The following is a 14,604-nucleotide window of genomic DNA, read 5'->3' as shown; positions in this document are numbered from 1 at the left end:
AACTAAAAAAAATGAAATAATTTATTAATGGTATAGTCATGATAGAGTCATTTTTCATGCAATTATTTAAATATTTGGGGGAAAACCCATTTATTATTGAATTTATGTAACATTAGTGGAGAAAAAAAAAGTGATGGTCTAGATAAAATGTAGACATATAAATTATACAAGATATTTTTGTCCTAACCTATCGATTCTTTGCATGAGGATATCAGATATACAATAAAATATTTTGTATCTGTGGGATAAGGTCATACAACTATGTTAATCCTTGAGGACTAAATTCTTAGGAGAAAAATTATATTTTCAGTCTTGTAATTTATATTTTTTTAATTTTAATTCTGTTAGGAGTTAATTTATATTGTAACTTGTAATATTTTTTAATTTCACTCTTTTTCTTTCAAAATTGAAATTTTTTAACAAAAAAACATCTAGTTTATGATTGGAATATAAAAAATACATGGGTCATAAAAAATTAAAATCCCCAAATTCAATTTACAATTTATCATTTTCCGTTGAAAAATTTCAATTTTAGAGGAAAAAAGATTGAAATTGAAAAATATTATAAGTTACAGGACTAAAAATATAAATTGACTCGTAACAAGACTAAAATTGAAAAAAAAAATGTAAGATACAAAACTAAAAACATAATTTTAGCCTACTTCATAATCAATTTATTACACAGCAAATTCTTAGCCTACTTCTTTAATTTATTATGATAACGATCCATCTAACACCTCCAATCAAAAACATAGATCTGAGTTTTTTTTTTTTGGTCATATTTTTAACATGCTTAATAATAAGCACAATGTTTTTTTGGTCATATTTTTAACATGTTTAATAATAAGCAAAGCATCCTCTTATTCTAAAGGAGTGTATAGGAGGGTGACACATTTTATATAATACGATAGGGATTAAATTTCGATGAGCGTATGTTTTTGGAGAAAAATTTCTCTCGCCCCTTGGCTACCTAGCGATCGGATTGTGAGAGACATTTAGGATGAACGTAATCATCTTGCTATCATAAATAAAAGAATAATGCTCCACGGGCATGAGCGTAATCATCTTGCTATACTAAAAGAGAGAACAGTATTTCACGGGTGTAGCCGAGTTAGTACTCCGAGGTTCATTTTCATAGAGAATACGTTTCTCTCATGTAAGATGCCGCTTGATAACTTAATTTACCATCTTTTGGCAAATCTTAGGATGGACCGTTAAGAGATCCCTGAGATAGAATAATTAGTTTAGAGTTTAAATAGGGGACTGAAGGTCTCTTAGATGGTTGTTTATATGGTTTGTATAAATAACTATTTTAAATTTAGATTTTATTTGCTGAGTAAGTTTATTTGGAATTAAATTAACAATAAATCTAAATGGTTAATCTAAAAGTAATACATAATCATTAATATATATATATATATATATAGAGAGATAATTTTAAAAATTAAATATGAAAATAGAGAGAAATAATATATTTGACTTATAAAATATTACTTGGGCATCCTTAATAATGATGCTAAAATTTTAAATGGGCGTTGTTTTCTTCTATTACTTCGTTATAGAAAATTACTCTTACGGGTGTGATCACTCAGAGGAATAATTAAAAAGATCAGAATTCGAAGAATGAATAATTTGGAGTTGAAATAGAGGATGAGGAGCTAAGGGCTCCAAATTGGCGTCGGAACAGGTAGATCTGATGGTCAAGATGATGTCTAGGAGCACACATCATATGATAAAAAGTGATTCGTTCACTCCAGCGTTCTCGTCAATTTGTCTCTAGATCAACACGAAGGAGGTAAATTACGGATGACTACTAGTTATTAGTATAAGTGGCAAGACATAAGGGGAGACATGCTCGGACACGTCGAGTTTCGATCCCAAAACCTTATGTGATAACATCCTATGTTTTAACCATCGTACTGTCCCGAGGGGACCGAGGAGCACATATCAGGATCTAGGGTTGATGGTTAAGATGATGTCGAGAGCAAACATCAGGATCTAGGGAGTCCCCTTCGGAGAAACAAACGGAGTTGAAATTCCAGGTAGCTTCCTTCCTACTTTATTCTGAGTGCGGTTTTCGATCTGTTTGTACCCCTAATCTCATTAATCAACAACCTAACACATGGCCACTCATATCCATATCTGTACTAAAGATCAATCTTAACTGTTTAACTTCCAGTTCAACTTGAGGATGCTTTAGAGATCTGGCTAGCCTAAATCAAAGGGTTGTTCCTCACATGCACTAACTTCAAAAGTTTTACCACCTAAGATTCTAAGGCTGTTACTATCCTGTTGCTCTCTCTTTGCTATCATGGTTTCTTTTTGATAGCTAATAAGATACACACATTATTTAACCGAAGATTTGAATGAGCACATGAATATTAGGATTTCCAGGATGAGGAGATTTTTTATTTTTAATTTTTAATTTGAATATGGGCACATTATTTGTTTATTGCTTTCCTAAAACATAATCTTTGTGACAACTTTCCTAGACTGCCATAGAATTGGTATAATCCTTAATTTCTATACTTCAGTTCTCTTTCGCACAAAGTCATTGGTAACTTGCGCAGGTAGAAATTTACCTTCACTGAATCTGGTACCTTGTTTTTGTTATTGATCCGGCGGTAAGATCAGGGGACCCCCTTTGAGGGAAGTCAACGCCACGTGAAGGTCAAAGGTCAAATGGTCGATCGGAAAAGGGGGACCGACCGGCCGAACGAGGTCTAAGCTGAAGGCAATCCGACGGGGGAGTCGGGTCTCCGACGCTCATGGTGAATAGAGTCGCTTGGCCGAGCGGGTAGCCCGCTCGGCCGAGGCTTAAGCATCGATACTGTAAAGGAACCGTTTGCGCCAAGCATCCGGTCGGACCGATACCTACGTCCGGTCGGATCGATGCTTGCCGAGCGGATGGATACTCGACTCGGGGAAAAAGAAGACAAAGGCAGAGGGAACATTGGGGAACATCTTTTTCTAACAACGGGCATGTTTGATGACTAGGCCATACACAGAATTGTACAGCGGAAGGTTTTGCTGTCCCATCGGAGAGGTGATTAGACTGTAGCAGTATGGTGTCAGCCATGTTCCTCTGACAAGCCCATACTACGGTATGGGAAACGACACGTGTATACCTCGGTAAGTGTGCACAAGCCTCCCCACAACTCTATATAAGAGCCCTCATACTTCGACGAAGGTACGCGATCACGCATTCTCCGATATTCGAAGTCACTTCCTAGTTTCCTCTTGCCTGACTTGAGCGTCAGAGGGTCGTCGCCGGGAACCCCTTCCCGGCCCAACTTCCTTGCAGGTTTGCCGGAGATCCCTACGACCGGCCGGAGATCCACGTCATCAGTTTGGAGAGCGCCACGTGTCCTACGTTCGTTGATTCAGCGTTCGGACAAAATCAAATTGGCGCCGTCTGTGGGAATGCACCTGCATCCGAGCGGAAGCAATGGGCGAAGCTGGACGACCGCATACGGTGATGCTCTCCACGGAGGAGCTCGACGCTCTGATCGAGACAAGAGCAGCTAAGCTCGTGGAGCAACAGAAACAGAAGGCGCAAGCCGAGCGGATGGAGCAATAAGCGACGTCAACGGCAAGAGGCCGAGCGGCATCAGAGTTCCGATCGGAGAATATCTCAACATGGGGCCGAGATAAAGATCCGGTCGGCATTCAAAGGGAAAGAGGATGGCCGAGCGAACCACCTCCAGCCGTACCGAGCTGGGTGAAAGGTGCGCTGATGTAATTCATTTTATGTATGTCTTGGTCGCCTGTGTCCTTTTAATGCAGGAAGCAAAGTGATAAAACGCATTTTGGAATTATTGGCCGAACGGCCGACTACACGAAGACCATGTGCCGCTCGGATCGTGTTGAAATTAGCCTTGAAGACCGTCGAGTTCCGACGTTAAATATTGAGAGTCGGACCGGCGACTATAAATCCCTCGGACGGAAGATCGTTGAGCTCCGACGTTAAATATCGAGAGTCGCGCCGGCGACTATAAACCCTCCGGCCGGAAGACCGTCGAGCTCCGACGTTAAATATCGAGAGTCGGATCGACGACTATAAACCCCCCGGACGGAAGACCGTCGAGCTCCGACGTTAAATATCGAGAGTCGGACCGGCGATTATAAACTCCCCGGATGGAAGACCGTCGAGCTCCGACATTAAATATCGAGAGTCGCGCCGGCGACTATAAACCTTCCGGTCGGAAGACCGTCGAGCTCCGACGTTAAATATCGAGAGTCGGACAGGCGACTATAAACCCTCCGGCCGGAAGACCGTCGAGCTCCGACGTTAAATATCGAGAGTCGGACCGGCGAGCGGAGAAGGCGAAGGATTTATAGGGTTGAACCCGAGTGGCCTCCACCGTCGGATTCAGGTCACGAGAACCGGAGCACGCATCGCGCCGTCCATTTCGAACTAAGGCGGTCCCATCGAAGGTAACGCCGCCGCCGTACACTGACGACATCAGGGGTGCCACGTGGCATTCCATCACGGGAGAGCATTTAATAAGCGCCTTATCGAGACACAAAGCGCGTGCTCGCCCTTAATGATGGAGATTAGCGCAAATTCCGAGGAGATCCGAGAGAGGGTGGCGTTGACTGAGGTCGTACTTATCTCCACACCGGCCGAGCGGATGATGGTTTCTTGGAAGCGCCGCTCGGCACAAAGGTCGTCCAGTCAGTCGGACTAATCGCCTCCTTCGACTAGACTTGAAGGGGAGGCAAGTAATCCGACGGTAAGACCAGGGGACCCCCTTTAAGGGAAGTCAACGCCACGTAGAGGTCAAAGGTCAAATGACCGATCGGAAAAGGGGGACCGACCGGTCGAACGGGGTCTAAGCTGAAGGCAACCCGACGGGGGAGTCGGGTCTCCGACGCTCATGGTGAATAGAGTCGCCTGGCCGAGCGGGTAGTCCGCTCGGCCGAGGCTTAAGCATCGATACTGTAAAGGAACCGTTTGAGCCAAGCACCCGGTCGGACCGATACCTACGTCCGGTCGTATCGATGCTTGCCGAGCGGATGGATACTCGGCTCGGGGAAAAAGAAGACAAAGGCAGAGGGAACATTGGGGAACATCTTTTTCTGACAACGGACATGTTTGACGACTAGGCCATACGCAGAATTGTACAGCGGAAGGTTCTGCTGTCCTATCAGAGAGGTGATCAGACTGTAGCAGTACGATGTCAGACATGTTCCTCTGACAAGCCCATACTACGGTAAGGGAAATGACACGTGTATACCTCGGTAAATGTGCACAAGCCTCCCCACAGCTCTATATAAGAGCCCTCATACTTCGACGAAGGTACGCGATCACGCATTCTCCGATATTCGAAGTCACTTCCTAGTTTCCTCTTGCCTGACTTGAGCGTCGGAGGGTCGTCGCCGGGAACCCCTTCCCGGCCCGACTTCCTTGCAAGTTCGTCGGAGATCCTTACGACCGGCCGGAGATCCACGTCATCAGTTCGGAGAGCGCCACGTGCCCAGCGTCCGTTGATTCAGCGTTCGGACAGGATCAGTTATATATAAGTATTTTTATTCACATAGCATAATAGAGGAAATTTAAATTCTCTGTTAGTGCAAGGAGTACCAGATAATAATAATCAATCTCTAAGGTTTCGATGTTTAACAATATATCTAAGTCTACAGGTCAGTTTGATGAAGGATTGATCTAAACAGAATTTGATATTTGGAAGATAAAAGTCTAGTTAAGACTAGATGACTAGCAAGAAAAAATCCTAATCGAAGGGTAGACAGTGGAAATCTTAGGTGGAGGTAACCTTAGGTGATGGAAATCCTAGTGAGCTGAGTTTGGTGGTGAAAATCCTAAGGGGAGGTAACCTTAAGTAGTAGAAGTCTCAGTGAGTAAAGCTAGGCAATGGAAATCCTAAGGGAGGTAACCTTAGGTGATGGAAGTCCTGGTGAGTGAAGTTAGGTGGTGAAATTATAAGGGGAGGTAACCTTAGGTGGTGAAAGTCCTAGTGAGTGAAGTTAGGCAGTGGAAATCCTAGGAGCAGGTAACCCTAGGTAGTGGTAAAGTCTTGGATGCAATTTAAGCATGAAGCCTAGTAGGCCTGGTAGACTTACAGGAGTATGGCTTGATCCTAAGGAATTGACCCTTAAATGGTAGACTTGGAAGAAAGACTTCCAAGCAAAAGATAAGTCTAGTAGGTCAGGTAAACTTACAGATATAGGTTAAGTTGATTGTTTGTGTTTGTATGGTTGTTTTGTAGGAATCTGGAGTTGGAAGCAAAACAGAGAGTAGACAAATGCAAATGGGTTAACCGCACTTGACTCGGGTTGAATCGGACCTGACTCGGGTTGAACCGAACCCAAACCGGTTCAAGAGACTAAATCAGCGGTTCGGTAGACCGACTGGGTTCAATCTAGATTGTTGGGTTGCCTGTTTGTGTTTGTATGGTTGTTTTGTAGGAACTTGAAGCTGGAAGCAAAACAGAGAGTAGACAAACGTAAATGGGTGAATCAGACTTGACTCGGGTCAAATTGGACTCAAACTAGTTCAAGAGACCGAATCAACGGTTCAATAGTCTAGATTGATGAGTTGTTAGAAATATAGACATGGAAGATGATGTGGCAAAAGATCATCTTTATGATTTGGACCAGGATGAGGATAAGTTAGATGATGTGGATAGAGATAAAGCTTCATCCAAATATAGCTTCATCCATATAAGAGGTGATCCAAATAAAGATATGATCCAACTCTATAAAAGAAGACGAAGGCTCTACATTCAAGACACCGATTCTTCATCCCACTCTTTATCTATGCGCTCAGAAAGCCACGCTGCGAAACTCTGCGTTCGGGGAAGCTCCAGGGGGTGCGCTGCTCTCAGGACTTCCGGATCGGTCGTTATCTTTTGTTTAATTTGTTTGTTACAAGTTGTACTTAGTTTATTATTATTACTTAGTAAATTTCATGAATATTATTTCTTTAAATTTTTATTATATTTTACTGCACTTTTGATAAAAACATTAGACCAAATCAAGTTGATGTTTCCCCCTCCCTGACGCCACTGATTCTACACTCTCAACCATTACGAGGACATGGGTTGTGCCGGAAGGTGCACTTTGACGCCACAACTATGCTTGCACGATACCAATGGCCTCGAAACATCGTCAAAACTGGGCAACAATTTCACTTTAATCTCTCATATGCGACTGCGAATGGGTTGTGCTATGTTGCTATGCGTTCAAAATTTTAGGCGAGGCAGTGCTATTCTTTGAACTCCAGGGAGAAGAATGCATAAAGTATTAAGCGAAGCGTTTCGCTTCCGCTCCCCGTCGACTCGCGGTCGTCCGGTCGATTTCGACTGGCGCTGGCGGTGAGTCACAACGCGGACTAGATGATCGCGAAAGCTGTGGCTGTAGCGTGTGAGGCGGAGCTTAAATGAGAGGGCGGCGGTGGGTAGGCGGTCGCTTTTTTCTCTCCTCCGACGATTTCTCCACCATCGTTCTCTTCCTTGCCGCCATCACTCCACTGCGCCGCCGCCGCCGCCGCCGCCCTGCGATCACTTAGTAACGGACGCTTCCTTCGCGATCCAATCTTAGAAAACCAAGGATCGAAGAGGTCGCAGTGGATCTGAAGCTCGATTTACTTGCTTGATCGCGCCCGATCTTTCCTTTATTTTTTTTTGGATTCGTGGTGCGCAGGTGGGGTTTCTGGTGGCGGCGACCGCGATTTGACTGCGGAGTAGCGAGGAATCTGGCTCATGGCATGCCTCCAGATGAGGCAGGAGCCTCGCAGTCGCTGGGTCGGGTACTACCCGCTTCCGAGCTTGGAGTTTTCGCCGGCGTCGTCGTCGTCCCCCTCCTGCGTTCTGTTGTGAATAAAGAAGCGATGCGGACTTCGATGCTCTTATTACGCTGCTTCGTGATCTTGTCACTTCGTTGTGGTAGGCTTCTGATCCTTCTACTTTCTCGTTCGCTCGTAAATTACCGCAATCTCGTGGCTTGATTTCGTCCTTTAAGGGCGGCCGCATTTGTTCGTCTTGGGATGCCACTAACTTCTTTCTGAATTCTGCTTCAATGTTCGTTGATATGCCCGTCCGCAACTATGCTTCGTTGTCTTGTTTTCCCTCTTCTTTTTGTTAGAATTTCACTTTTTTCCTTTTCTACTAGAGCAGAAAGACTCTTCTTATCACTTTCTTCTTCCACTTGTTCTCCTTCTTATTTGATGATTGTTTATTCATGGAGACATGGACTATCAGCCTAACTTTGCATCAGATAAAATGGTTAGGAATAGTTGGCGCTCAACTCAAAAAGTACTGAACTCTAATTAGGATCTGGCTGATTCGCATCGTTAATTCTGCAGTCCTAGCAGTTCTCAATTTTGATTCTTTGGATGAAAGCTAAATTAACTTATATTGTTTTAGTACTGGATGCTTTACTGCCATTTATATCATTTTTTCCCCCAAACATAAGCACAAACTTGTGTAACTAAAGTCATTTGTCTCTGTTGCTACAAAAGGTCCAGCAAAGGTTCTGGCATTTACTGGAACCTATGGAATAAATTATGGCAGGCTTGCAGACAATTTACCATCACCTGAAAGAGTGGTCACACTTCTTAAAGCAGCAAAGATAAAGAATGTGAGAATCTATGATGCTGATCACAGTGTGCTCAATGCATTTAAAGGATCTGGGCTTGATCTGACTGTAGCAATTGGTAATGAGTATCTGAGAGACATCAGTGTAAATGAAGATCATGCTGTTAGCTGGATCCGGTATAATGTGCAATCATTTCTGCCTGATACCCGCATCCGAGGGATTGTAGTTGGGAATGAAGTGTTAGGAAGTACAGATCAGGAACTTGCTCAAGCTCTTTTTGGTGCCATAAAGAATGTTTACAATGGTCTCAAGAGGCTTCAATTAGCAGACAATATTGAGGTGTCAACACCACATGCACAGTTTGTTTTTGCTAATTCCTTTCCTCCCTCGTCATGCATTTTTAAAGAAGATGTCCTTGGTTACATGAAGCCCATCCTGGATTTTTTTTCGCAGATTGGTAGCCCATTCTATCTTAACGCATATCCATTCTTGGCTTACAAATATGACCCTGAGCATATTGATATCAATTATGCTCTTTTCCTGCCAAATCATGGAGTTTATGACTCAAAGACTGATTTACACTATGACAACTTGCTTGATGCTCAAATAGATGCAGCTTATGCTGCTTTGGAAGCTGCTGGATATGACAAGATGGAAGTCAGGATTTCAGAGACGGGATGGGCTTCTGCAAGTACTGACAATGAAACAGGAGCTACTATCCAGAATGCAAGGACTTACAATTTTAATCTTCGCAAACGCCTTTTCAAGAAGAAAGGAACACCACTTAGGCCAAAAATTGTGGTTAAAGCATATATATTTGCCTTGTTCAATGAGGATATGAAGCCTAATGCGAATTCTGAAAAGCACTATGGGCTATTCGAACCAAATGGGAGCATAGCATATGATATTGGATATTCTGGCCTGAAGTCTTCATCTGCATCTCCAACTCACTTAACCTTGAAGGTAACATGTTTTCTTTTTTTTTTTTCATAAATTGTTTATGTTTTTGTTTAAAATAAAATTACAATAGGGTTGCTTCTTGGAATTGAGAATCCCAAATGCCTTGTTAAAACTTGAATGAAAAGTAATCTACGTGAACATATTGTATAAAATTGGAATTATGGGTATCCACTTTGTAAGTCTGCTAGTACACTACCGCAAATTTATTTTAAAACTTTATCGGCTAGATTTCGATGCTTATATACTACAAATAAACTCAATGCTCTACAAATATACTCAATACTAGTCTTGACCTAAATTACATATTGAAACACAACTGAACAACTTTCTCACCATTTTTAATTAGTTGATTTTGAGCTGGGAGTTTTATTATTTAGGGCTTTGAATATTAATTTAGAGGTCCAAAGTCTCACTATTCCAAGATGCGAATTCCAATATTCAGTTGCATTATCAAAAACTCTGGCTTCTTCATCACTTGGACTGGAGGAAGTCTGAACTTACCAATTTTCTTTGGGTGATAATTTTTTGCAGGATATTTATACTCGAGATTGGTTATCAGCATACAACATGGTTCACATATGCTTTGTGGCAGTTGTTCTGGTTTTAACCATTTAGTTTGTCAACGCAAGTCTGCTTCGAGCAATGGACCATGCAATGTTCTTTTGAATTCTTGTACCTGTCCTTTGGTCGTATTATGTGCGCCTTCTATTCACGAGTAAGATGCTGGTAAAAGTGTTCCAATTTTCAAATGAATGATATTGCATCGCTCAGTGCTGATTAGTAAATATCACTCAGACAAAGTTGATAGAAATACCGAAGGTGAGAGTTCTATATTTCTGTTTTAGTTTCATTAACAAATTCGTACTGAGGGTTTGTTTTCATCTCATTCTTGATTGCATTTTCTTTTATAAAATCTCTGGTAAATGTTCGACAACTCGATGTTCCTCAATCACTACAGCAACTCTTCTCTGAGGAAGCATTGATGGAACGTTCATCCGCCACGATCCGGAGCAGTTGATAGTTAGATACCAAAGTCCGTGCTCAAATGACTGATCCGGACCTTAGTTCGTGTGAGAAGCGACGATCCAAGATGGGCTCCTCCAGCAAATAGATTGAAGATCAAAAACTTCTACCATAATTTCAACATTTTTTGTTGCGATAAAAATAAAAGCAATATTATATTTAAGCGGCAGGAGGACATTTTCGGACGTGTCGAGTTTCAAGATTTCATATGGTAATATCCTATGTCTCAACCACCGTAGTCCTGAGAGAACACGAATATTATATTTATAGTGAAATCGGCGATAATAATAAAAAAAAAAATAATGTCAGTAATTAGAATAATCTAATTTAATTGAAGATTTTTAACAAAATTATTTTGAATATACAATGAAATATAAATTTATTATTTATATATACTTATTCAATCCTTGCAGTTTATTTTTTTTTAAAAAAAATTAAAAACTACCGACCATTCGATCCTTACAATTGTTCTATTCCTATCTCTCGTTAGGAAACGGGTGGTTGAAATCTCTCGTTTATCCTATCTTAACTACAGTCTTATCACAAAAATGAATAGTCCAGATCTCTCGTTTTCCTCAAAACAAGTATTGACGTACCATTCGATTTCGTTTTATCGTCACAAGCACGTAACTACCGTCCGATCCAGATGCTAGGTGTGTTCCCATCTCTCATCAAGAAAATGGACAATAACGATCTTTCATTGAATCTTCCCGAGTTTTGACCATGGAATCTTTACATGAGGTTCTACATCCACATTTCCTCACAAAAACGGACAGCTAAGATCTCCTATTGTCCTCACAGGCAAACAATGACCGTCCAATCCCTTACATGTGGAGGGTTTTATGCCACATGCATCGAGAGTTTGATGCTGTGTTGGACGGTGATAGGAGGCAAAGCCACGAAGAATAAAGACGAGGGACAACCAAACATCGCTCAAGAAAACTCTAGAAGCCCTTCCTTCCTGGCATTCCTCTCCTCTTCTAACCTTTTCCCTTCCTCCGCATCTGCAATCTAAGGCTCATGCTTTTCTCGTGATGGTGGAGGGGACGTCCTTGCCGTCCAATTTGTAGGAAGGGGAGGCCATCTCAGTCACGACTCAGGTGGAAGCCTTGTTCCATAGGAGGATCGAGTTCTATCCTGCCCGGAAGCCGTTGATAGTCGGATACCAAAGTCCGCGCTCAAATGACTGATCCGGACCCTAGTTCGTGCTAGAAGCAACAATCCAAGATGGGCTCCTCCAACAAATAGATTGGAGATCAAAAACTTCTAGTATAATTTTAGCGTCTTTTGTCGCGATCAAAATAAGAATGAATATTATATTTAAGCGGCGGGAGGGCATCTTCAGACGCGTTAAGTTTCAAGATTTCATGTGTTAATACTCTATGTCTCAACCACTACACCGTCCTGAGAGAATACGAATATTATATTTATAACATATTTAATTGATCGTTAATGAAATCGGTGATAATAATAATAATAAAAAAGGTGATGTCAGTAAGAAGAAGAATTTAATTTGATTGAAATTTTTTAACAAAATTAATTTTGAATACAGAATGAAATACAAATTTATTATTTATATATAGTTATTCAATTCAATTTGTTTTTTAAAAAAATAATTAAAAACTACCGACAGTTCGTTCCTTACAATTGTTCTATTCTTATCTCTCGTTAGAAAAACGAGCGGTCGAGATCACTCGTTTGTCATATCTTAACTACAGTCTTATCACAAAAATGAATGGTCCAGATCTTTGTCTTTCCTCAAAACAAGTATCGACGTATTATCTAATCTCGTTTTACCATCACAAGCACGTAATTGTCATCCGATCCAGACGCTAGGTGTGTTCCAATCTCTCATCAAGAAAATAGACGGTAATGATTTTTCATTGTACCTTCATGAGTTCTGACTATGAGATCTTTATGTGGGGTTGTACATCCATATTTCCTCACAAAAATGAACGACTAAGATCTCCTACTGCTCACATAGGGAAGCAACGATTGTCCAATCGCTTATATGGGGAAGATTTTATACCCCATGCACCGAGCGTTTGACGGCGTGTTCGACGGCGATAGGAGGCAAAGCCAGGAAGAACAAAGATGAGGGGCGGTGAAACATCGCTCAAGAAAACCCTAGAATCCCTTCTCTCCTCAATTTCTTCTCCTCTTCTTACGTTTTCTCTTCCTAAGCTTCTGCGATTTGAGGCTCAAGCTTTTCTCGCGATGGTGGAGGGGACGTCCTTGTCGGCCAATTTGTAGGAAGGGCGGCCATCTCCATCATGACTCAGGTGGAAGTCTTGTTCTATAGGAGGATCGAGTTCCATCCCACCCGAAAGTCGTTGATAGTCGGATACCAAAGTTTGTGCCCAAATGACTGATCCAGACCCTAGTTCATGCTAGAAGAGACAATCCAAGATGGGCTCCTCCAGCAAATCGATTGGAGATCAAAAACTTCTAGCATAATTTCAGCATCTTTTTGTCGTGATCAAAATAAGAATGAATATTATATTTAAACGACGGGAGGGCATGTTTGGGCGCGTCGAATTTCAAGACTTCATGTGGCAATACCCTATGTCTCAATCACCGCACCACCTAGAGGAACACAAATATTATATTTATAGCATATTTAATAGGTCGTTAATAAATTCGACGATAATAATAATAAAAAAAGTGATGTGTAATTAGAAGAATTTAATTTGATTGGAAATTTTTATCAAAATTAATTTTGTATACACAATGAAATACAAAATTATTATTTTTATATACTTATTCAATTCAATTTATTTTTTAAAAAATAATTAAAAACTACAGATCTTTATAATTGTTCTATTCCTATTTCTCATTAGGAAAACAAGCGGCCGTGATCTCTCGTTTGTCATATCTTAACTACAATATTATCACACAAATGAATGGTTCAGATATCTCGTTTTCCTCAAAGCAAGTATCGACGTACCAACTGATCTTGTTTTTCTATTAAAGCATGTAATTGTCGTCCGATCCAGATGTTATGCATTCCTATCTCTCATCAAGAAAATGGATGGAACAACCTTTCGTTGTACCTTCCCGAGTTCTAATTATGGGGTCTTTACGTGGGGTTCTACATCCAAATTTCCTCAAAAAAAAAGGACGGCTAAAACTCCTACTACCCTCACAAGCAAGCAATGACCATCCAATCCCTTACATGGGGAGGGTTTATACCACACAGACCGAGCGTTTGACGACGTGTTGGATGGCGATAGGAGGTGAAGCCACTAAGAACAAAGACGAGGGGTGGCGAAATATTGCTCAAGAAAACCCTAGAAGCCTTTCCCTCGCTTTCTTCTCCTCTCCTAACCTTTTCCCTTCCTTTGCTTTTGCGATCTTAGGCTCAAGCTTTTCTCACGATGGCAGAGGGGACATCCTTGCATGCCAATATGCAAGAAGTGGTGACCATCTCCGTCACGGATAAGGTGGAAGCCTTGTTCCATAGGAGGATCGAGTTCCATCCCGTCGGAAGCCTTTGACAGTCGGATACCAAAGTCCGCACCCAAATGACTGATCCAGACCCTAGTTTGTGCTAGAAGCGACGATCCAAGATGGGCTCCTTTAGAGAATAGATTGGAGATAAAAAAAAACTTTTAGCATAATTTCTGCAGCTTCTGTCACAATCAAAATAAGAACAAATATTCTATTTAAGCAGCGGGAGAGCATGTTCTGACGTGTCGAGTTTTAAGACTTGATGTGGCAATATCCTATGTCTCAACCACTACACCACCCTGAGGAAACATGAATATTATATATATAACTTATTTTTAATTGGTCATTAATAAAATCGATGATAATAATAATAAAAATAATAATAATAATAAACAAAAAGTAATGTCAGTAATAAGAAAATTTTAATTTGATTGGAAATTTTTAACAAAATTAATTTTGAATACACAATAAAATACAAATTTATTATTTATATGCACTTATTTAGTTTAGTTTATTTTTTAAAAAAATTAAAAACTACCTTCCATTCGATCCATACAATTGTTCTATTCATATCTATCATTACGAAAATGGGCGGTCAAGATCTCTCATTTG

General features: G+C 41.0%; 1 protein-coding gene across 2 annotated transcripts; it reads left to right on the top strand.

The window, feature by feature from the left end:
• Nucleotides 1-7,187: 7,187 nt before the first annotated feature.
• Nucleotides 7,188-10,727, top strand: LOC122002965 (glucan endo-1,3-beta-glucosidase 14-like). 2 transcript variants are annotated; one of them, XR_006117755.1, is made up of 5 exons: nucleotides 7,188-7,582; nucleotides 7,666-7,907; nucleotides 8,483-9,522; nucleotides 10,051-10,338; nucleotides 10,478-10,727. XR_006117755.1 is itself a non-coding variant. In XM_042558371.1 (4 exons), the coding sequence occupies exons 2-4, from the start codon at nucleotides 7,730-7,732 to the stop codon at nucleotides 10,132-10,134; spliced, it is 1,302 nt and encodes a 433-aa protein (XP_042414305.1). In that variant the 5' UTR covers nucleotides 7,190-7,582; nucleotides 7,666-7,729; the 3' UTR covers nucleotides 10,135-10,727. The 2 variants fall into 2 exon arrangements, 1 of the variants encoding a protein (XP_042414305.1); XM_042558371.1 differs by having other exon boundaries at nucleotides 7,190-7,582; nucleotides 10,051-10,727.
• Nucleotides 10,728-14,604: the final 3,877 nt, after the last annotated feature.

This window comes from Zingiber officinale, chromosome 7A (assembly GCF_018446385.1).
Source record: "Zingiber officinale cultivar Zhangliang chromosome 7A, Zo_v1.1, whole genome shotgun sequence".
Taxonomy (NCBI): Eukaryota; Viridiplantae; Streptophyta; class Magnoliopsida; order Zingiberales; family Zingiberaceae; genus Zingiber; species Zingiber officinale.
Note: the sequence above shows the minus strand (reverse complement) of the source record. Positions and strands in the feature narration are given on the sequence as shown.